Raw genomic sequence first — 25,061 nt, forward strand, 5'->3', positions numbered from 1 at the left:
CATACTAGCACTTTCTTTTAAACCACATTTATTCACAACAAATTTATTCTGTCTCTATGAATTTTATACTTCACTCTACATGACCTCCTTAAAATAGGGGGACATATAATACATCATATGTGATAACAATAAAGAAATTTACATCACATATGTGATAACAATAAAGAAATTTACATCACATATGTGATAACAATAAAGAAATTTGCATCACATATGGGTATTGAAACTTCTTCTTGACTTTATAAGGTTATCAATAAAGTATTAATAATGTTATATCTAAGAAAGAAGAATTAATTTTCTTGTGGATGGGAGTGCTGCTACTAAAAATTTGATTCCCTTTTTTTCTCCTTTAAGTTTGTACAAATATATATATATATATATATATATATATATATATATATATATATATATATAAGCAATGAGACCAATCAATGCAGTATTTTAAACACTGGAGAAAACGCAGATCTGTTCTGCATGTAGATGTGTTCATAGTGGATTGATGTACAGAAGGAATGGTCTACAGCAGGGGTTCTCAAACTCGGTCCTCGGGAGCACACACAGCGCATGTTTTGCAGGTAACCCAGCAGGTGCACAGGTGTATTAATTACTCACTGACACATTTTAAAAGGTCCACAGGTGGAGCTAATTATTTCACTTGCGATTCTGTGAGGAGACCTGCAAAACATGCACTGTGTGTGCCCCCGAGGACCGAGTTTGAGAACCTCTGGTCTACAGCATGGGTCTTCAACCTGTGGACTTCCAGCTGCTCTGGAGCTACACATCCCAGCATGCCCTGTCACAGTTTTGCTATTAAGGCATGCTAAAACTGAGACAGTGCATACTGGGATGTGTAGTTCCACAGCAGCTGGAGTGCCGCAGGTTGAAGATCCATGGTCTACAGCTATGTTTTTGCAGCTGAAATATGATAGAAATTATGTATCTACAGTATTGACTGGAAAATTATCCCTCTATAATTTTATGAATTAAATCATATTTTTACAGCCACCAAAACCAAATCCTCCACATAAAGAAACTGAGGAAGAAAAACAATTTCGTACATTTTTTGAGCAAATTGCTGGAGAAGTAAGTATAAACAATCGTTTGGTGGTGAGATGTCAAACTCCTAGTTTCAGAGAATATAAAGTAACATACTGTATTCGCTAGTTAACAGAACAGTGATAGCTAGAGAAACAGAACAGGCAGAATCTATCACAGCAAGGAGGCTGTCCTCGTTGCCTGTCTAAACCACAGTCATTTTATGAAAGACTGCCCCGTACAGGAGTTTGTAATGAGAATCAGTGTACCACCATAGTGGTGGCTGCAGTGCATAATCATGTCCATCCCAGTCACTAAGCAACCGGCTGGGACTCACTAGTGAAAGCTTCAGCTCACTATTCATGAGCAGAGAGGTCGGACAGCATCCATAAGGATGAGTAGTGTGAATTTGAGTAATAAAAAAGCTGATGAATCTTATAATCACTTTTAATAAAATGATACAAAAAAGTTATCAGATTATTGGCCCAAATTTATCAAGCCTTGGAGAGTGATAACTTGCTGCACTTAGGGGTTGTGAGTCCACACTGGAGAGTGATAACAGTAATTTGTATGTGCCAGCAATATGTAAGTTTTGTCTGTTGGGCATATTCCCTTTTATTGTTTAGTGCTGGTGGCAGGGGCATTTCTAGAGAGAAGGATGCCCGCGTGCAGGCTCCGGCTGGGCCCCTTCCACTCTAGCTGGCAGTGCTGTGTAGACTCTGGGCACAGAGTCTACAGCGCATGCGCAGATCTCCAGGAAAATGGCGCCACACCATTTCCCTATGCTGCTGCATTGTGGGACTCTGAAAGGGTAAGTATTTCAATTAATGGGTGCAGGGCATACTTGCCTACCTGACCCTCTCCATGAGGGAGAAAATGCTCTGTTCCTGGACTTTCCTGGTAATGTATGATTGCCATCACCTGTGGTGAGCTAGCTAATTGATAAGAAAGGTGTTTCACCACAGGTGATGGCAATCAGGGCCGGTTCTAGACCTTGTGGCACCCAGGGCGAAAGTTTCCTTTGCCCCCCCCCCCTCCCCCCCGAGGCTGCAATATAAGGTTAGTGCGCGCCGAAGGCGTGTGCAAAAAATTGGGGGTGTGGCTTCATAGGAAAGGGGCATGGTCAGTTTTGCCCCCTGTAACGTGGCGCACCCTGTAGAGCTGTGCCCACAGTCGCTGTGTTGTGCCCCCTACAGCTGTTCCCCCAGTAGCTGTTGTGCCCCCAGTAGCTGCTGTGCCCCCATTAGTTCTGGCCCCAGTAGTTGTGCCCCCCTTAGTGTGCCCCCTGCAGTTTTACCCCCTGCAGCTGTGCCGCCATAAGTTGTGGCCCCAATAGTTGTGCCCCCTGCAGCTATGCCCCCAGTAGTTGTGCCCCCTGCAGTTGTGCCCCCTGCAGTTGTGGCCCCAGTAGTTGTGCCCAACTTAGTGTGCCCCCTGCAGCTGTACCCCCAGTAGTTGTGCCCCCCGTAGTGTGCCCCTGCAGCTGTGCCCCCGTTAGTTGTGCCCCCTGCAGCTGTGCCCCCATTAATTGTGCCCCCTGTAGCTGTGTCCCCATTAGTTGTGGCCCCAATAGTTGTGCCCCTGCAGCTGTGCCCCCATTAGTTGTGCCCCCTGCAGCTGTGCCCCCATTAGTTGTGCCCCCTGCAGCTGTGCACCTGCAGCTGTGCCCCCATTAGTTGTGCCCCCTGCAGCTGTGCCCCCATTAGTTGTATAAAAAATACTTACCAGCCCCGTTCCTGTTCGCGACCATGGCACTGTCTCCGCCGCCGGTGCCGCTCCTCTGATCTATGGGAGAGACGTCATGACGTCTCTCCCATAGCGCTGCACAGAAAGGTCCTCTCCACAAAGGGAAAGTAGACGCTACCTCACTGCGCGTCTAGATTCCCTTCGCGGAGAGGACCTTTTCAAACCCGCCGCCGCCATCCTAGTTAGTAGAGGCTCTTGCCATGGCGGCAGCGCCCCTGGGACAGCGGTGCCCCGGGCAAAAGTCCTGCTTGCCTATGGCAAGAGCAGCTACTGATGGCAATCATACATTACCAGGAAAGTCCAGGAACAGAGCATTTTCTCCCTCATGGAGAGGGTCAGGTAGGCAAGTATGGTATACCATACCTCCCAACATGACCCTCTCCAGGAGGAACACAATGCTCTGCTTCTGGACTTTTCTCTTAATTTATGATTACTGCCACCTGTGTTGAATAGGTTAATGAATAAGAAAGGTGTTTCACCACAGGTGCTGGCAATCCTAAATTAAGAGGAAAGTCCAGAAGTAGAGCATTCTGTCCCTCCTGGAAAGGGTCATTTTGGGAGGTATGTTTTATGTGTTATTTCATAACAACTTTTAGAGAATTCCTCTACTTTGCATTCATAGTCACCTTTGTAACATTTCAACTGTCTGAAATCTATGACTGATTTAATTTAATTTGAAGACTGCAATTCAGTAAGTGTTGCTCGGCGGCAAGTCCCCCTTTGTATCACAAATAGAGTAGATGATTTCTTTGTACTGTTATAGTTTATCTCACATTTATGCTGAATATATGGAAAGAATAAGGACGCTGATGATGATGCTTTCTCCAATATGTATATTGACCCCAATGTGTAGCAGAATCTGCCATTTGGTTTGTGCATGAATGTGAAGATAGCGCCCGGGTGCATCACTGATAGGAAAGATTAAGCGCACTTCTGCTGTCAGAAAATGTGATGAGCCAGCCCCCTGTTGCTCACAGGCATTGCAGGGTGGCGTCTATACACTGTTTTCTGATGAGAGAGTGCTGAAAGAGATTGAAAAAGATTACCAGTAATTTGTGAGTGATGAGGTCAGTCCTTCATGTTGTGTCTATTGTCCGGGTCCATGTGCGCTGCACAGGTTGACCGGAAGTGGGCGTAACTGCTGTTACCAGTTCTGGGCTTGATCACATTGTGATAAATTGCACGATGATAAAGTACCAACCAACCAATATTGGCTCCTGCAGCTATAGCAATCTTCAGATTGTGATAGCCTGGTGTAGCCTATGAGCTACAGATCACGACTGTAGTTCCGGCAGGGTTCTCCATGAACCCTCCACCAGAAATGGTCCCTGTGCGTGGTGGTCAGCCTGACCGTGAATGCACAGCAGCCCTGGCACCACACTCGGCACATCACAGGGATGGGATCATTTTGAAGTCCCTATCCCTGCCTGCCTGTGCCAGGTGATACCTTCACCTGATGTGTTCTCATTCTGGAATGCGATTTTGGATGCTAATGTCTTCTGCATCCAGAATATACTTGAATCTGTAGGAAAACTTAACTGGAGAAGTAATGATGAAGCAAAGATATCTAAAATGTAAACTATTTCTAGAATTTTAAGGATACACTTACAAGACACTGTTACTGAATACAGTGGAGTATGCCATATCGGTGGAGGGACAAATAGTTAATTCCTCTCACATCCTCTGGAAATGTGCTTTTTGTGAGTCTTATGGGTAGAATGACATTAGCTATCATTTAGTCACCATCTCTCAGGGAATAGCATTCAATTAGTCATACAGACACATGATGCCAATGTCTGTCTGTCTATCTATCTATCTATCTATCTATCTATCTATCTATCTATCTATCTATCTATCTATCTATCGTGTGTGTATATATATATATATATATATATAACTTATATTACTGTATATAAGCAGTATATATTAGAGATGTTCAGGTTTGGATTTACTCTGTTCTTTTTGCCAAAGTGTCGCAAGTTATCTTACTGGCTATCCAAAACACGTGAGAGCCAATAAGATGCTGGGTAAAACACAGTAAATCCAAGCAAATCCATATATATATAAATGTGCTAAATATATATATCTTTCAATTATAGGACATGGAAGTGAATGAGAAAGAATTGCAATATATTTTGAATGCTGTGCTACAAAGAAGTAAGTTCAGCCATATAACACATGGTAAAAGATACCTGTAAAAGGCATTATACATTACTTATTTGAAAATATTGGGGGGTTTTATCCGCTAATACAATTTTCAGCTTTATGCTTTACAAATCCTCCAGCTTTTTTTCTATTAGTAATGGTGTGCACTTGTGCGCTATCTACAAAATGTCCTTTACAAACTTGGCAATCTATATGTCTTCTATGCATGCGTGGCACCATCTTGTCACTGTTTGAGTACCGCACTATTACGCGGCTGTGTAGTACTCAGCTCCAGGGAGACCTGTGATATCCTGCATGCCACTACACATACATGACTCCACTGTATGTTCTGCTTCACCTTCACTACCTGTTATTGTAACTACTTCATATGCTAATTCCTGTGGTATATTCTATTATCTAACTTGTGTATACCACGAATAATACACACATGTCAGCAGGTTATGTTATGCAATACAGACAGGACATAGCCCTCTATAAAGCTTGTCTTGTCTGAAAGGGTTATACACAGAGATCTGGCGTTGACTGCAGTGAAACTTACTCACCTGTGGCAAGGTACAGTACATTACACTTAGTCATTGCCATGTCTGCCTTTTACAATCAGCTGTTACACCAATAAGACTTTGACTTAGCTTTTTTTAAAATTGACAACTGGCAGAAGAGATATACAGTACTTGGAACCTCCACAGCATTACTGCGAGGATATTTTCAAGACAGATAAGTCTGTTTCTCAAAGAAAGCTTTGCATGGTCTTAAACATACTGGTCATTGTTGGTACATCAAATTAGATGCTGTATTACAAGGAATGGACTTTATGCGTTCACCATGATCATTTTTTTTACCATAAACAAATAGAAGACAGACTCTTTATTATGGTTGTGTATGTGGATGATCTGTTATCAGCAGGCCAGGAGCTGCACATCACAGATGTCAAGCAGCTGTTAGGACAGAAGTCGAAGATGTAAGATCTATAGACGTGTCCACTTACATCTAGCCCCCCTGTACATTAAACAACCCTTCTAGTCGCACTATGCTGTGGTGTGATTCAGTAGCACGAGTGTCTTTGCACATGACTTTTTCCATAAAATGTGTCTTCTTCGCAAAACACACAAAGATACCAAGTATCACCTGGCGCCGGTTAAATGCTCCATTTTTAATACTAAGCAGCTATTCTATATAGAAGGGGCTACTCCCCCCTTCAAAAAAGCAAACACCTCCAGAAAAGACTTAGAAAGCGCTGACAGAATATTTTAAAATATGTTTTTATTTTTATTTAACTTTTTACTTACTATAAAATATATATACTATATATAACCATAAAATAGCCCCCTGTGGACCAATTGCACTGACAAAACAATCCTACACCATATGCAATTATTCTCTATCTCAATGCATCCTTTACCTGCATATATCACAGAAACAAACTATTACAGGTTGAGTATCCCATATCCAAATATTCCAAAATACGGAATATTCCGAAATACGGAATTTTTTGAGTGAGAGTGAAATATTGAAACCTTTGTTTTCTGATGGCTCAATGTACACAAACTTCATTTAATACACAAAGTTATTAAAAATATTGGATTAAATGACCTTCAGGCTGTGTGTATAAGGTGTATATGAAACATAAATGAATTGTGTGAATGTACACACACTTTGTTTAATGCACAAAGTTATTAAAAATATTGGCTAAAATTACTTTCAGACTGTGTGTATAAGGTGTATATGAAACATAGATGCATTCTGTGCTTAAACTAGCGTCCCATCACCATGATATCTCATTATGGTATGCAATTATTCCAAAATACGGAAATATCCGATATCCAAAATATTGCTGGTCCCAAGCATTTTGGATAAGGGATACTCAACCTGTATTCATAGAGAACCAGCATTCTGTTAGTATACTTATGATATAACAAAATAATTCCTGGCCCGGCTAACTTGCGGCATACATATATTAAAAGCCTAGTTGCAACCAGTCCTCTAGTACAGATAGTCCGTGCTTGAAGGATTTTTTGCAAAAGATCCTTTCTTACCAAGTTAGTGCTTAGTCAGTTGGTTTGTTTTGCATTTTGCCAAGCAGAGAAAAGGTAAATGGTTAATTTGCCAAGCATAAAGGATTTATATGTAAATCAACTTAAAACAGTTCATGTGTAAGCTTCTATAATAAGCAGATGTTATTTAGGCATGCAAATAAAGATAGTTCTTTTGCAGAGTTTAAAATGTGCAATTGCAGTTAAGCATGGCCATGCTACTTTAAAACAGGTGATTTACCACATCCTCAGTGCGGGTTGTGTATTTTCCGTTCTCTCCCGGCTCTGGTGCTTTAAACCTGTAGTACGAGCCTTCTCCGGAGGTATGTCCAGTCCCAGTTACGTGAGGTAGTGCAGTATAACTTGCCAGTGTAGTCACACCGAGCGGTCAGATTGAGACGTGTTTCCCCGCCTTACAGCAACTCTGTGAATCACACTGGAGTTCTTCGCAAAACGATGCAAATTAGATGCACAAGCAGCTTAAGCTGATTAAATTGATAAGCTGCATGCTATATTCTGTTTGCAAATTTTGCTGTGTTGGTTTACGACATTATTTCGTATGCCGATACAGCCGCAAACGCACAGTCAATATGGGCATGCCGACTATCGTTTTAATCAGCAGAGTCTGTTTGTGCATCTTATTCATATAGAAATAATATGCATTTTCAGCAAAAATATGCTAAGGGAGTTGCACAGGCATCTGCCGATACATGGCGTATTGAGGCAAGATGTATGAGGACACATCTGTAGGTCCTGCACACTACTTGCTAGGCCTGAGAATCTCACAGGATCTAGAGAAAGGAGTTATATCTATTGATCAGCAAACCTACATTGAAGGAATAATCACCAAGGATAGTATTACAGATGCTAAACCAATAGATACACATATTGACAAAAGCATCAAACTAACCAAAGCCATGTCAGCAATAAGTAAAGAGGAGATAGAGAGCATGAGAAAAGTTCCTTATCTGAATGCTAGTGGACATTTAATGAACACAAGTGTTGGAACTCGCCCTGACATCACACACGCAGTAGGCAGGTTTGCCACAAATCCTGGGAAACAACATTGGATAGTAGTTAAGAGAATCTTCAGATACCTGAAAGGTTCCAACTTCCTTAAAGTTATAATTTGCCAATCCTTACAATTCTGCACTGAATCATTCTGTGATGCTGATTGGGGAACAGATGAATTTGAATGTCATTCCTATAAGGGATATATATATTTCTATTAGCAGGTGTAACAGTAAGCCAGTCAAGTGGAAAGTAACCCATTGTAGCCCTGTCCACCACCGAGGTAGAATGCATGGCACTAACAGAATCAGACAAGGAAGCATTACACCTCAAAGAAACTTTGCATACCACAAATAGTACATTCATATTAACATTTTCAAGGATTAGTGGGCCACACACACACACCATACTTGCTGACATCCTGGCTGCTCTCTCCATGAGAGCAGCTAGGTCAGCTCAGCAGGGGGGCGGGGCAGGGCTATGATGCGGCGGACACAGAACGGGGCGTGGTTACTGCATTGCATCATTTAAGCCATGAACCCGCTCTGTAATGCTGATATTAGTGGCATTATACTGCAGGGGGCATGGCTACGATGATGCGATTCAGCAAGAATGGTGTCATCGACTGCCCAGACCGCCCACTTTGTGAGTAATGTGAGCGGCTGGGCAGGAGGGGACCTTAAAAATCGTGAGACTTGCTTGCTCTTCTGGGGGGCCTCCTGGCCATTCTGGGAGAGTAGGCAAGTATGACACACACACACACACACACACACACACACACACACACACACACACACTTCAGTCAACCAGCATTGTACCCTCCAGAATTACATATACTCAGGTTCAAGTACCCCTATGGTATGTCAGCAGTCATAAAGAATTTTTTTTTTCTGTTTTCTCTATATGAAGCGAACAGCAGTACACATGTATTTGGATTTTCCCTCATGAATAGTTAGTACATTGCTTTTCCAGATTGTGCTGTATTTCTCATGTGTATACTGATCATTTGCGTTTAGTAAAAAAACCTTTGAAATTAGTCATATTGAGCCATATATTTTGTAAACCTCACATGGCTAGTTAACACTCTCTGAAACCCAAGTAGAGTGCACAAACATTAGAAAACATTTGAGAGGTTGAGCGCAGCGTCATCCTATTCTAATCTGTGTCTAAGAGGCTGGTCACCTAAATTGAAGCAGCTTGCCTACACAGAAAACACTCAGGGGTTCATTCCGAGTTGATCGCTCGCTAGCTAGTTTTAGCAGCTGTGCAAACGCTATGCCGCCGCCCTCTGGGGAGTGTATTTTAGCTTAGCAGAAGTGCGCACGCATGTGTAGCCCGAGATCTGCAAAAACCTACTCAGCGCTTGCGATCACTTCAGCCTATTCCTGTCCGGATTTGACGTCATACACCCGCCCAGTGAACGCCCAGCCATGCCTGCATTTTTTCAGACACGCCTGCGTTTTTGCAAAAACTCTCTGAAAAAGTTCAGTTAACACCCAGAAACTTCCTGTCAATCTTCTTGCGGCCGTCAGTGCGACTGAAAACTTTGCTAGAATCTGTGCACAACCACAAAAGCCTTTGTACCCATATGTCACGCGTGCGCATTGCCGTGCATACGCATGTGCAGAAATGCTGATTTTTAGCCTGATCGCTGCGAACAACGGCAGCTAGCGATCAGCTCGGAATGACCCCCTATGTTCATTCTCTCTGCTTAGCGCCTTGAGTCTTATTAAAGAAAGAGCACTATATAAATAAAATTATTATTTATGGGCTTGCTCTGGAACAGCTGCACCCAACCCCTCCCCCCCATGACTAATTACGCAATTGGAAAATTCCAATTAGCTTAATTAGTCCTTAATTTATCACCTTCCGAAGCAGTGTCTTCCTCTAGCCCAGGCATTCCCAACAGCGGTCCTCAAGGCACACCAACAATGCAGGTTTTAGTGATATCCAGGCTGCAGCACAGATGGTTAAATCAAAATAACTGAGGTACTAATTAAGTCACCTGTGCTGAAGCCTGGATATCACTAAAACATGCACTGTTATAGGCCCTACACACTGGCCGATTTTCTGAAAGATATGAACGATCTCGTTCATAAATGAACGAGAACTCGTTCATATCTTTCAGTGTGGAGACTCCAGCGATGAACGATGCGCGTCCCCGCTGGAGTCCCCGCGCTCGTTCATCGTTGGTCTCCCGTCGGCTGTGCATGCAGGCCAATATGGACGATCTCGTCCATATTTGCCTGCACTTCAATGCAGCCGCGTGACGGGGGGGAGTGAAGAAACTTCACTCCCCCCGTCATTGCCCCCCCGCCGTTGGGTCGCTCGTCGGCCGTATCGGCCGTCGGGCACCTCGGCGGCGCATCGTGATATGTGTAGGGCCCCTTAGTGTGCCTTGAGGACCGTGGTTGGGAATGCCTGATCTAGCCTGTCAGGATCCAGACTTCTGCACTTCTGCATTAGCAGTGTGTGTGAGTGTTTGTAAGACCCCCTAGTGTGTGACTCCCCCCTCCCTCCCCCCAGTGTGTGTGTGACCCACAGACATTAGCAGGGAGAACGATAGCACCCAGCAGCCACCTCCCCTCACTGGCTGCAAGGACTTCCTCTGGTATATATGTTTATATATTATTACTACATATTAGCATTTTGTTATTGCATATTTATTTAACATTTTACCTTTTCTGTTTTTTTTCAGCAAAGAATATTAAATTTAAGGATCTGAGCCTTCTGTCATGCATAAACATAATCGCTCTTATGGATGTATCCTTTAATTATACATATGTTAATATGGAGAAAGGGAAACAGGAGGAAAGAAAACAGTGGTTAGTAATGGTGATTTACAGGGGTTATGGAGATAGAATATTGGCCCTCATTCCGAGTTGATCGCTCGCAAGGCGAATTTAGCAGAGTTGCTCAGGCTAAGCCTACGCCTACTGGGAGTGTATCTTAGCTTCTTAAAATTGCGACCGATGTATTCGCAATATTGCGATTACAAACTACTTAGCAGTTTCAGAGTAGCTTCAGACTTACTCGGCATCTGCGATCAGTTCAGTGCTTGTCGTTCCTGGTTTGACGTCATAAACACACCCAGCGTTCGCCCAGACACTCCCCCGTTTCTCCGGCCACTCCTGCGTTTTTTCCGGAAACGGTAGCGTTTTTATCCACACGCCCCGAAAACGCTGTGTTTCCGCCCAGTAACACCCATTTCCTGTCAATCACACTACGATCGCCGGAGCGAGGAAAAAGCCGTGAGTAAAAATACTATCTCCATTGTAAAATTACTTGGCGCAGTCGCAGTGCGAATATTGCGCATGCGTACTAAGCGGAATTTCACTGCGATGCGATGAAAAATACCGAGCGAACGACTCGGAATGAGGGCCCTTATTTGCCAATTTACGCATTTTGGTTCTTAAGTGTACAAATTTACATTTTGTCACAAAAATTGCAGACTGTGTATGATGAGCTGTATGTATTTCAAAATACATCAATCTCATAACATAGCAGCATTTCCATATCCATTCTGAGTGAACCTAGGGGGTAATTCCAAGTTGATCGCAGCAGGATTTTTGTTAGCAATTGGGCAAAACCATGTGCACTGCAGGGGAGGCAGATATAACATGTGCAGAGAGAGTTAGATTTGGATGGGGTGTGTTCAATCTGCAATCTAATTTGCAGTGTAAAAATAAAGCAGCCAGTATTTACCCTGCACAGAAACAAAAAAAAACACCCAAATCTAACTCTTTCTGCACATGTTATATCTGCCTCCCCTGCAGTGCACATGGTTTTGCCCAATTGCTAAAAAAAAAATCCTGCTGCGATCAACTTGGAATTACCCCCCAAATTGATAAAGGGGATTGCTATGATAGGCAAGTTTACATTGGAAAAAAGGAGATTAAGAGGGGACATGATTAACATTTACACGTATATAAGGGGTCAATACACAGAGCATGTGGAGGATTTGTTTTTCGTAAGATCATTACAAAGGATACGTGGACACCCGCTTAGATTGGAGGAGAGGAGATGTTGCACAAAGACGGAAAGGTTTCTTCACAGTAAGGACAATACATATATGGAACTCCTTGCCTGAGAGTGTAGTAATGGCGGACTCAGTCACTATTTTTAAAAATCGGCTTGATAAAATCCTGATGGATAAAGATATACAGGGTTATGGTGGGTAAATCATGTACTATAGTAATAAAAAAACAGAATATTTTAGTTTACAGCTAAACACTCACCACAGTTAAAATTACAGTACTCTTAAAAATAGTTCAGTGTAAGAGACCACTAACAGGCTGAACTCGATGGACAAATTGTCTTTTCTCAACCTCAGAAACTATATGAAGTTATACAAAAGACAGCAAAATAAGTCAGGTGTAATTATTATAAGCAATAATAAAAATGTAAAATCAATAGTTGTGTTATAGACCTAAAATAGATGTTGCTGTTTCCCCTACAGTATGTGTAGCAAAGAAATGAAACAGTGAGCACTGTTAGAAAATGACACCAATCTATTTCAGCACTTAAGGCCTGATTCTGTGTCGGGCGCAGTGGCAGCTGTTTGTATGTGTTTTGCCACAGTAGTGCATCTACCTTTATGCTAATATGCTTCTCTTGTGTACAGCCTTGCGTCCCAGTGTGAAGGACCAAGGGGGTAATTGAGATCTGATCGCTGCTGTGCGTTTTCGCACAGTGGGCGATCAGGTCCAAACTGCGCATGCGTATGCTCCGCAATGCGCAGGCGCATTGCATGGGTTCAAAGCGGATCGCCGTTCAGCAATGGGTTTGTGCGACAGATCCGTTTGCATAGGCGATCGCAAGGAGATTGACAGGAAGAAGGCATTTGTGGGTGGCAGCTAACCGTTTTCAGGGAGTGTCTGGAAAAACGCAGGTTCCTGACATCAATTCCGGTCCCGGACAGGCTGATGCGATCGCAGTGGCTGAGTAGGTTCTGGGGTGCGCAGAGACTGCACAAAATCTGTTTGTACAGCTCTGCTACACATGCGTTCACACACTTGCACAGCTAAAATACACTCCTCTGATCGCAGCAGTGCAAAAATCACTTGCTAGTGATCAGGTCTGAATTAGGCCCCAAGACGCTCACTTTCAGTGTCTTTAGATGCTCAAACACCACTTGGTGTGTTACCATCAGTCACATCATCAAAACATGCACCAGCCCTATGCTAGGTGCAGATTCTCCATCTGAGTATGGCTTCAATAAGAACAATTAAGCCTCTGTGTATGCCACCACTTTCAGTGATATGCCCCAACCAGGGCCGGTGCAAGGTTTCTCAGCACCCTAGGCAAAACTGAACCCAACCAACCCTCCTCCTTATTCACGTTACTTTTACAGTAGTGCCTCTTATTGATGTTGCGTCACATAGTCGTGCCTCCTATTCACGTTACATCACAGTAGAGCCCATTTCCATTAAACCACACAGTAGAGTCCATTCACATCCTGCCACACAGTAGTACTCCTTATACACATTATGCCACACAGCAGGGCTGTTTCTAGCCAATTTAGCTCCCAGTGCGAGATTTAAAAATGCGCCCCCCATGACATAAAAAAATGTGCCCACCCCCCACACACACCTAGATAGAAAAAAAAAACTTGCGCGTGCACCTGCCAAGGGGGCGTGGCCTCGTCTAAATGGGTGTGGCCTCATTTAAATGGACATGGCCTCATCTGAAAAGACTACCTCACAATCCAGTTTTTGACCCTGCTCCAACAGATCACGACCACCACAGGAAAAAAAAATTCTGCCATATTAAGCTCCACACAGTAATGCCCCCTGCACCATATTATGCCACACACCACAATGCCCTTGATACATTAAATCCCCACACTACGGCAGGCAAGAGTCCCCATTTCACACATTACGGCAGGTGTCCCCATTTTACACATTGAGAGAGAGAGAATACTTACAGAGGCGATTACCGCTCTTCGGCCCGCCTCACCAGTCGCTCCTCATGCCGGCCTTTCCCTATGCCTAACTTGGATCCCCCTCTGTACTCCGCTCGGGGGGGGGGAAGTTTTGCGGAGTGACGGGGTTGCGTAGTGACGTAACGACGCAACCGCGTCATTCCGTGAAACTCCGCCCCCCCCCCAGCGGGTTACTCGGGGAGAAATAGGAGGGGGAAGCAGGGAGCCACAGTTAGTGCCGCGGTGGGCGCCCAGTGCGGTTGCACTGCTCGCCTGCCCCAAGAAACGGCCCTGCCACACAGTAATAGTGCCCCTTATAACACAATATGCCATAAAGTAATGCTCCCTATACATTATTCCACACAGTAATGCCCACTATACATTATGCCACACAGTAATGCTCCTTATACATTTTGCCACACAGTAGTGCCACTTATAGATTATGACACACACTGGAATGCCCCTTATAACATTATGCCACACTACAGTAATGCCCCAAACACATTATGCCACATTATAATTGGCTGCCGGTCCGGCTCGCAGATGGCTCCCGATTCAAAATAATGGTGTTGTTGTCTCTCACATGGTTGTGTGTACTGTCCAGTGCACCACCTATAAACAGCTGGCACATAAAACACAAATGTGTGCCTGTACTGGAGCAAAAATGCAAATATATTATATATATCCAATCTTTTTATAATACAGTATATCCATTTCATGAAAAGTGAGTGCCTATTATGTTTCTTTCTTTAATTATAGTTGTAAATGCTAGTTACACCCCTTCAAGTATATATATATATATACTTATTGATTTTGTGTCCTGTATCCCCTTTCCTGTTTATACAAAATGTAAAAAAAAAAAAGTAAATCAAAGTCTATCATAGACGAAATGCGTTGGGCTAACCCTTGATGACCTCTATCTAAGATAAGATATATACATATCTTTTATCTATATTTATGCGCTTTTATCCTAATACTTTGTATATCTTGTATTTATTTATTTTTTGTGTTCCTATGAAACCAATTATTTTGGTATATGTCAGATGTGAATATTTTTAGAATTTTTTTTATTATTTTTTCTTTTTTATTGGCTCCTGTGATTATAATAATATATTTTTTATACACTGGGTACTATTCTTTTAAGTAGCTGTATAAACACCGTTGGTCGCTTAGAACCCCTCAATATTTTTCTATTTAAAACTATCTTCAGGGATTTACCACCAAGTGGCGCAATTTTTTTTCCATTGTGTATATATATATATATATATATATATATATATATATATTTGTAAAGCGGCACCCCTCAAAGCATAAACAGTTAGTTAAAGCAGTCAATAGCTGGTGCCCTCCAATCCATGCTGCATCAATGTGTGTAGCATAATGTAGTTTCCATATGCAGTGGCACTCAGAATAAAACAGACCAGGAAGGTTTAGTTACCAACGTCTCAATGCTCAATAGGTTGCATTTTCGTCAGGGTGCAGAACGTTCTGCACCCTGACGAAAATGCAACCTATTGAGCATTGAAACGGTAACTAAACCTGCCTGGTGTGTTTTATTCTGAGTGCCGCCGCATATGGATACTATATATATATATATATATATATATTCTCTAGTTCAGAATCTGGTATTCCCATTACATATCTACATGGATAGTGAAACTGATAGCCCAGGGGGTCCCACATTCTGATCTTGAGTATATATATATATATATATAGAGATTGTTTTGGAGGCGGCACTCAAAGACTTACACAAATGGTGAAAAAACATCCACGTGTGGATGTTGTTTTAATGCGTGTTACGTTTCGGGGACGTATCCCCTTCCTCAGACAGTGAAATAGTGCAATAGTACAGATATAAATACATATACTAATCAGTGCCACTTACCCCCCTTCCATGACTCTCAGCTGTGTGCCTCACGGTGTTCCAGACCTCCCATGTCCCGCACTTCCGGTTTCTCCGTTACCCGAGCACAGGAAGTAGCGTCATCGGGTCAGCCGGTTACCATGACAACGCACAGCTTACTGTCATGAAGGAAACAAATACGTAAATGCACATTCATAACATCTAAATACTAGATAAACATGAGACACATAGTGAAACACAATTCTACGTGTTGACATAAAATACTTTAGACATACAAGATACAATTGCGCCCAATATGGGCTGGAGTATGTCTACTATAAAAACGAAAAAAATAAAAAAATGTGCAATGTGTACGTGTGAAAGCTGCAACGGACCACCTAATACTCAAACTTGCCATATGGCATAGCCATAAAAGTATAGTACTTTTACCAATTATCTTACACCTAATTTTTGTCGTATGATATTTTACTTTTAATACTTGATTCTGAGTGCCGCTGTACATTATAATTCTGAATGTCGTTATTGCCAAACACAGAAGGGGATTTAAAGTCAACCAATATGGTGGATTCTACTAATATAAATTGAAAATACAGGAGTATATCGGCTACAGTTTATTTTTAACGGATCTTACGTTTACCACTTCTATAGGAAATTAATAAGCCCCATATTTTCATTGAGTCCCCTTGGATCCAAGCTATCTAGTCTAAAAATCCATTTGGATTCGAGTTGGAGCAATTTCTTGCCCCTGTCACCCCCACGTATGGAGGGAGGGACATGATCTACCGCCTTGTATCTAAGGCTGGCAAGATTATGTCGCAAGATAGCAAAGTGACGGGCAACCGGTTGATCACTTTTACCGGATTCTATTGCTGCCCGTATGGCCGAACAATGTTGTGTAAGTCTCACTTTTAATTGGCATTCTGTCTTTCCGACATAGTATAACCCACAAGGGCATACTATAACGTACACCACATATTTTGTGGTGCACGTTAGTGGCCACCTGATTTTAAGCCTCTGGCCAGTCTGTGGGTGTGGTATGGTATCACCTGTCAGCATGAAGGAACATGTTATGCATCCTAGGCATTTAAAGCATCCGTTCTTTCTACTCAGAAAGTTGCTTGGTGCTTTTGGTTGACAGGTCTGGAACACCGCGAGGCACACAGCTGAGAGTCATGGAAGGGGGGTAAGTGGCACTGATTAGTATATGTATTTATATCTGTACTATTGCACTATTTCACTGTCTGAGGAAGGGGATACGTCCCCGAAACGTAACACGCATTAAAACAACATCCACACGTGGATGTTTTTTCACCATTTGTGTAAGTCTTTGAGTGCCTCCTCCAAAACAATCTCTACATGTATGTGGGCATGTCCCACAGGGAAGGCACCTGAGCAAGCTGTGTACAGCAGGAGTGCCGGAGCCGAGCAGCTGTATATATATATATATATATATATATATATTCTTGTGCATTAACCCCGGCACTCACTAAATCCACAGCGGCATATGGCTTGCTCCTGTGCCTTCCCCATCCGAAGGTACCCCTCCGGTATGTATAATCAGAGGAATAAAGAGGCGGCACTCGGAGACTTGTAAATTCAGAGTGTATTCACAGCAAGTGACATCAACGTTTCGGGGACCAATTCCCCTTCGTCAGGATAAAGTGGCAGTGCATCAAAACAGTTTAAATAGCATAACCCATTACTCACCCCATGTGCACATGTATTCAATCATCTGATTGTTGCCAGCTGGCCACCCGTCGGAGCCTTCGCTCCGTGCTTCCGCCCTCGTCAGCGTGGACCGGAAGTGACGTCGCGGGACCCCTCCGTTGTGTCCATGGCAACACTATGTGCAAAACAAATACATCATCAGTGTAAACAGCGGCTATTCAGACAGCACACCATGACAAATATAACATTATTCATATTAAGTGCTACAGTGTCAAACAACAATAGTGTTAGATAAAACTTACTAAACATATTCTTATATTATAAAATATTGTGAAACCTTACAGTTATGTCATCGTGAGATTCCTATTAAAAACAATGGTGCATCGCAGATAACCCTGCCGTTCGAAATGCCTTCTTGTGTTGTCCATCAGGCACACTTTGTCTCAGGCTTCAATTAACCCTTTAACTTTTATGCTGATATTAGGGCCTAATGAACAGCTTGTCCAGACAGGCAGTCCTCACTCACAGTCACTGCCCTATTAATGGACCTATCACCAAGCCATAGAGATGGATGAAAAATAAATTTAAACAAACGGCACTTATTAGTGTTAGCGGCCCGGCTGATGAGGTTTTTTTTAAATAAAGTTAATTAAGCCCAAATTATCGTTGAGCCCGTTAGGTTTTAACGTGTTCAGCCTATGGATCCACATGGATTCAAGTTGTAGGAGCCTTTTGCCCCTATTGCCCCCCCGCACTGACTCTGGGACATGGTCTATAATACGATGTTTGAGGGTGGCCATACTGTGACGGTGTTCCACAAAGTGCTTTGCAACAGGCTGGTCACCCCCTCCTGTGACCAACGCATTTCTAATGGCCAGCCTGTGCTGTGCCATCCTCACCTTGAATTGGCACTCTGTTTTGTCTATGTAGTAGCGCCCACAAGGGCATATAATGGCGTATATCACAAATTTTGAGCTACAGGTTAATGGCCATTTGATTTTAAAGCTCTTCCCTGAGCAGGGGTGGGCAATAGAATCCCCAGGTGACATGTATGTGCACGTAGTGCACCCAGTGCATTTGAAACATCCATTTTTTCTTGTCATAAAGTGGGTGGGTTTTGTTTTAAATTTGGACATATCGGTTTTCACTAAATGATCCTTGATACTCCTACCCTTTGTATAACTAGACATAACTCGTGTCCCCCTAAATACTTCCAGATCTGGGTCACTTGCAACTATCGGCCAAAGGGCCCGTAGCTTCTGTTGTACTTGCCTACTGTTGGTTTTATATTCACATGCCCACGGGATGGTTTTGGACATGTCCTTGGAATTACTTGGTGTAACTCACAGTTTCTCAGAGTGTGCAGAACCAATAGCCAGATTCAAATAAGAGATGTCCAACTTGATGAGATGGAACACAGGTTCCGAGAGAGAGGGTATCCTCAGAAATTACTCTCTGCAGCTCGCACTAAAGCTACTGCGGCTAAGAGGAATGACCTATTTACACCAAGTAATTCCAAGGACATGTCCAAAACCATCCCGTGGGCATGTGAATATAAAACCAACAGTAGGCAAGTACAACAGAAGCTACGGGCCCTTTGGCCGATAGTTGCAAGTGACCCAGATCTGGAAGTATTTAGGGGGACACGAGTTATGTCCAGTTATACAAAGGGTAGGAGTATCAAGGATCATTTAGTGAAAACCGATATGTCCAAATTTAAAACAAAACCCACCCACTTTATGACAAGAAAAAATGGATGTTTCAAATGCACTGGGTGCACTACGTGCACATACATGTCACCTGGGGATTCTATTGCCCACCCCTGCTCAGGGAAGAGCTTTAAAATCAAATGGCCATTAACCTGTAGCTCAAAATTTGTGATATACGCCATTATATGCCCTTGTGGGCGCTACTACATAGGCAAAACAGAGTGCCAATTCAAGGTGAGGATGGCACAGCACAGGCTGGCCATTAGAAATGCGTTGGTCACAGGAGGGGGTGACCAGCCTGTTGCAAAGCACTTTGTGGAACACCGTCACAGTATGGCCACCCTCAAACATCGTATTATAGACCATGTCCCAGAGTCAGTGCGGGGGGGCAATAGGGGCAAAAGGCTCCTACAACTTGAATCCATGTGGATCCATAGGCTGAACACGTTAAAACCTAACGGGCTCAACGATAATTTGGGCTTAATTAACTTTATTTAAAAAAAACCTCATCAGCCGGGCCGCTAACACTAATAAGTGCCGTTTGTTTAAATTTATTTTTCATCCATCTCTATGGCTTGGTGATAGGTCCATTAATAGGGCAGTGACTGTGAGTGAGGACTGCCAGTCTGGACAAGCTGTTCATTAGGCCCTAATAGCAGCATAAAAGTTAAAGGGTTAATTGAAGCCTGAGACAAAGTGTGCCTGATGGACAACACAAGAAGGCATTTCGAACGGCAGGGTTATCTGCGATGCACCATTGTTTTTAATAGGAATCTCACGATGACATAACTGTAAGGTTTCACAATATTTTATAATATAAGAATATGTTTAGTAAGTTTCATCTAACACTATTGTTGTTTGACACTGTAGCACTTAATATGAATAATGTTATATTTGTCATGGTGTGCTGTCTGAATAGCCGCTGTTTACACTGATGATGTATTTGTTTTGCACATAGTGTTGCCATGGACACAACGGAGGGGTCCCGCGACGTCACTTCCGGTCCACGCTGACGAGGGCGGAAGCACGGAGCGGAGGCTCCGACGGGTGGCCAGCTGGCAACAATCAGATGATTGAATACATGTGCACATGGGGTGAGTAATGGGTTATGCTATTTAAACTGTTTTGATGCACTGTCACTTTATCCTGACGAAGGGGAATTGGTCCCCGAAACGTTGATGTCACTTGCTGTGAATACACTCTGAATTTACAAGTCTCCGAGTGCCGCCTCTTTATTCCTCTGATTTTATATATATATATATATATATATATATATATATATATATATACTAGGAAGAATCAGGAGAGCGCACTGGTTAGTTAAAAGTAATCACTTTATAAAAAAACTGAATAATATCCACATACATTTAGGTTTAGAGATCCAAGCTCAATGAAATAGACACTGTCACTGTTGTGCTCCGTCTCGCTCTGTCTCGCCCCTCCCCCCTCCCTGGACCCAGTGGGTGACGTCACAACATCCACAGCAGGTAACCACGCCCTATATATATATATATATATATATATATATATATAAAATACAGTACGACCCGGCACTCAGACGTCTTTCTGAATATAGCTTGCTACCGGTACCCTCCCTCTAGGTGATAGCCCAGACAAATAGAGTAACAGAAGGGCGGCACTCGGAGACTCGTTTTTAACAAATAAAGTGCAGTGACTTTATTGTGAACATCAACGACGGGGCGCAGACCCCGAAACGTTGATGTTCACAATAAAGTCACTGCACTTTATTTGTTAAAAACGAGTCTCCGAGTGCCGCCCTTCTGTTACTCTATATATATATATATATATATAAATTAAATTTATAGCATATATGTTTTCAGTTAATTATCCCCACCCCTAACTTCCGTTGTACCGACCTCCCCCCTCTAGAAAAATTATACCTATTAACCCTTATGTAGTATTAGAGTAAGATGACAATACATGATTTCACATACATTTTTTGCTGACTGTGGCTGGGACTGTCATATACTGTATGTGTGGTTCCAGGAGGTGGAGCCGGCCGCGGTCAGGCAAATACAAGGGAGCCAGCCCAGAAGCAGTAGGGCGGCCAGCAGCTTGTGGCAAACGGCGACAGGTGAGGGAGCATGGAAGGCTGGGGGCAGCGATCGAACCTCCCTGCCTACGGCTGCAGGGGTTGGAGGGAGAGGACGATGCTGCTGTCTGCCCGGATTTAGGACACAGCAGCATCGCGCTGCTACTCCTGCTTGTTGCCGGGGTCTGTCAGCAGAGGGGGCACGGCAGCCACAGTTCACCCTGGCCGGGGATGACTAATAGTGATGGCTGCGGCTGGTTAGACCCGCACTGGGGCCGCCGCTAGCCAGCCCTGCGCAACATGATTTTTAGGTTAAACTAATTCAGGAGGGGCATGCCGCCCTCTAGTGGCCGGCGCTCATAGGCAGCTGCCTAAAGCTGCCTAATGGTAGCGCCGGCCCTGGCCCCAACATTCCTATAAGATGGTATCTCTCTGTGTTTGTAAATGGTCACCTCCCTGTCACCTCTCAGTCACCACCCAGGAACGCCCAATACATTTCTAATACATTTTAGAGGCTGTGCATCTGAATCAACACTGTAACTCTGAATCGGCCCATAGGGGCTGATTCAGAGTTGGCAACAAAGCAAAGTAAAGCAAGTCATGCTACAATGCAATGGAGTAAATACATTTATTTCACACTGGCCTTTAGATTTGAATCAACACTGTAACTCTGAATCGGCCCATAGGGGCTGATTCAGAGTTGGCAACAAAGCAAAGTAAAGCAAGTCATGCTACAATGCAATGGAGTAAATACATTTATTTCACACTGGCCTTTAGATTTGAGCTATGACACAGCCCTCCCAAATCTGAAGCTCTCAGCACATTTAACATTTGCCCACCTGCAGTGTAACATGGTTTTGCCCAGGTACACAGTTACTTGCTTATTATTTATTTGTTCCCAACTCTGAATTAGCCCCTTAATGTATTAATAACATATAGACATATAAAAGAAAATAATAAAATCAATAAGACAATTAAAATGTGACAACTAATCCAGAACTAATGCATCTTAATGTAGCTTACAATTAATCAGGTTTAAATCAAGTTTGAGACATACTTGCCTACTCTCCCGGAATAGCTGGGAAGCTCCCGAAAATCGTGTCGCCATCCCCATGGCCTTCCCCTCCCCAGAAGAATAGGCAAGTCTCCCGATTTCAGCTCTATCTTCGCCACCCGCTTAACATGTAAAGTGGGCAGTCTGGACGGCCAATGACGTGATTCTTGTGAATCGCGTCATCATAGCCACGTTCCTTGCTGTATAATTGCGGTAATCTCGGCATTGTATAGCAGGGAGCATGGGCTATGATGACGCAATCACGGCCATGACGCTTCATGCAGGGCCGGTTCTAGACCTTGTGGCACCCAGGGCGAAAGTTTCCTGTGTGGCCCCAGTAGTTGTGCCCCCTGCAGCTGTGCCCCCATTAGTTGTGGGCCCAGTAGTTGTGCCCCCCTTAGTGTTCCCCCTGCAGCTGTGCCCCCATTAGTTGTGGCCCCAGTAGTTGTGCCCCCTGCAGCTGTTCCCCCATTAGTTGTGGCCCAAGTAGTTGTGCCCCCATTAGTTGTGCCCCCCTTAGTGTGCCCCATGCAGCTGTGCCCCCATTAGTTGTGCCCCAAGTAGTTGTGCCCCCCTTAGTATGCCCCCTGCAGCTGTGCCTCCATTAGTAGTGCCCAAAAGTAGCTGTGCACCTAGTAAAAAAAAAAAATACTTACCAGCCCCGTTCCTGTTCCCGACCAGTGCACTCTGTCTCCGGCGCCGCTCCTCTCAGCTATGGGAGAGACGTCATGACGTCTCTCCCATAGCGCTGCACAGAAAGGTCCTCTCCGCAAAGGGAAACTAGACGCTACCTCACTGCGCATCTAGATTCCCTTTGCGGAGAGGACCTTTTCAAAACCACAGCCGCCGCCATCCAAGTTAGTAGCGGCTCTTGCCATGGCGGCAGCGCCCCCGGGACAGCGGCGCCCCGGGCAAAAGTCCTGCTTGCCCGTGGCAAGAGCCGCTACTGGCTTCATGTACCACCTGCTTTGTATTTTCACACCTCCACCTCACCCCACATGACGCGTCACACCCCCACACTGCCCGACCTCGCTGCTCTATCCTGCTCATTGGGCCTGATTCATGATTGTAAGGAATTGCACAGCCGCAAGAAAGCGGGTATGGAATTCTGTCAGTAAGATGCACATGCAGCAGGGGGTGTCTGTAGGAGATAGGAGCCTCTTGAATGGTCGACATGTATAAGGTTGGCAGGTACAAAAGGTTCAACAGATACAAAAGGACGGCATGACAATGGTCGCCACAAAAAAGTTTGACATGCTTTTTCCCCCAAATCCTGTATATTGCATGAAATATGACCACCATCAGTTCAAATATCTGCCCTCACCGGCTCGCTTCACTTGCCACACGTCGGGCAGGGTTACTATTTACAAGAGATGTCCATGTGGATAGTACAGTAAGTCTAGCAGATTGAGTTGAGAAAATATATGAAAAACCCACAAAACACATGTAGACCATTTGTATGTGTCAACCATTGTCATGTTGACCTTAAGCCATACTTGCCGACATTCTGGCAGGGAGGAGGCAACCAGGTCAGCGCAGCAGGTATTGTGGTGCGGCCCAGGGTGGCGTGAAGGATGAAAAATATGATGCTCTATTGGAGGCGGAGCACGGTGCATGACGACAAGATTGTGTCATCGTGACCACGCCCCCACTACACTATGCTGAGATGAACAGGATAGTGAAGCAGGGTAATTCAGTGTGAATCATGGGGGTCATTCCGAGTTGTTCGCTCGTTGCCGATTTTTGCTATATTGCGATTAGTCGCTTACTGCGCATGCGCAAGGTTCGCAAAGCGCATGCGCTTAGTTATTTTACACAAAAGTTAGGTATTTTACTCACGGCATAACGAGGATTTTTCATCGTTCTGGTGATCGTACTGTGATTGACAGGAAGTAGGTGTTTCTGGGCGGAAACTGGCCGTTTCCTGGGCGTGTGCGAAAAAATGCTGGCGTTTCTGGGAAAAACGCGGGAGTGTCTGAAGAAACAGGGGAGTGTCTGGGCGAACGCTGGGTGTGTTTGTGACGTCAAACCAGGAACGAAACTGACTGAACTGATCGCAATGGCTGAGTAAGTCTGGAGCTACTCAGAAACTGATAAGAAATTTCTATGCGCAATTCTGCTAATCTTTCGTTCGCAATTCTGCTAAGCTAAGATACACTCCCAGAGGGCGGCGGCTTAGCGTGTGCAATGCTGCTAAAAGCAGCTAGCGAGCGAACAACTCGGAATGAGGGCCCATGTCTTCTGCACCCCCGCTGTGGAGGATATGTTTGTGCTGTTCCTGGGGGATGCAGGGGACTTGGCTGATAGCCAGAACACTTGCCAACTTTTTGGGTGATCAGGAGCGTCACCCAATCTTCGGGACGCTCTCAGCCATTCCGGGAGAGTAGGCAAGTATACCTTAAGCACTGTTAACATTTAATCTGTCAAACTTTTGTACCTGTCGACCTAATGCATGTTGACCGTATGGTGTCGACCTATTGACTGTTGATCAATACATTGTTGACCTATCATCCGGATACCATATGAATTATCTGATACACAAAATCATATACGTTGATCAAACAAAAGCATAGCATTTTGACTTGGCAGTTTCAGTAATTAATGTGAAAATCTAATTACCATTTGTCTATGCAAAATAATGTAACAATGTGTTATGTACACATGATAGAATAGTGTCCTGCCAGTGATATTATAAGTGTGAAAGTTGCTTATACCATATAAAATATAGTGAAATGAAAACACCAACCCCCACCACCACCACCACCACCACCACCCCAATTTATCTTTTAAAAAATCCAATAG

At 43.8% G+C, this 25,061-nt stretch overlaps 1 protein-coding gene across 1 annotated transcript in view; it reads left to right on the forward strand.

Annotated features, from left to right (window-relative positions):
• CAPN9 (calpain 9) overlaps positions 1–25,061 on the forward strand; it is a 283,180-nt gene that overhangs the window by 219,632 nt on the left and 38,487 nt on the right. The window contains exons 13-15 of the mRNA XM_063917552.1: positions 1,003–1,083; positions 4,881–4,938; positions 10,687–10,751. Of these exons, the coding sequence (XP_063773622.1) occupies positions 1,003–1,083; positions 4,881–4,938; positions 10,687–10,751 (204 nt within the window). The remainder of the gene's footprint in view (positions 1–1,002; positions 1,084–4,880; positions 4,939–10,686; positions 10,752–25,061) is intronic.

This window comes from Pseudophryne corroboree, chromosome 4 (assembly GCF_028390025.1).
Source record: "Pseudophryne corroboree isolate aPseCor3 chromosome 4, aPseCor3.hap2, whole genome shotgun sequence".
Lineage (NCBI taxonomy): Eukaryota > Metazoa > Chordata > Amphibia > Anura > Myobatrachidae > Pseudophryne > Pseudophryne corroboree.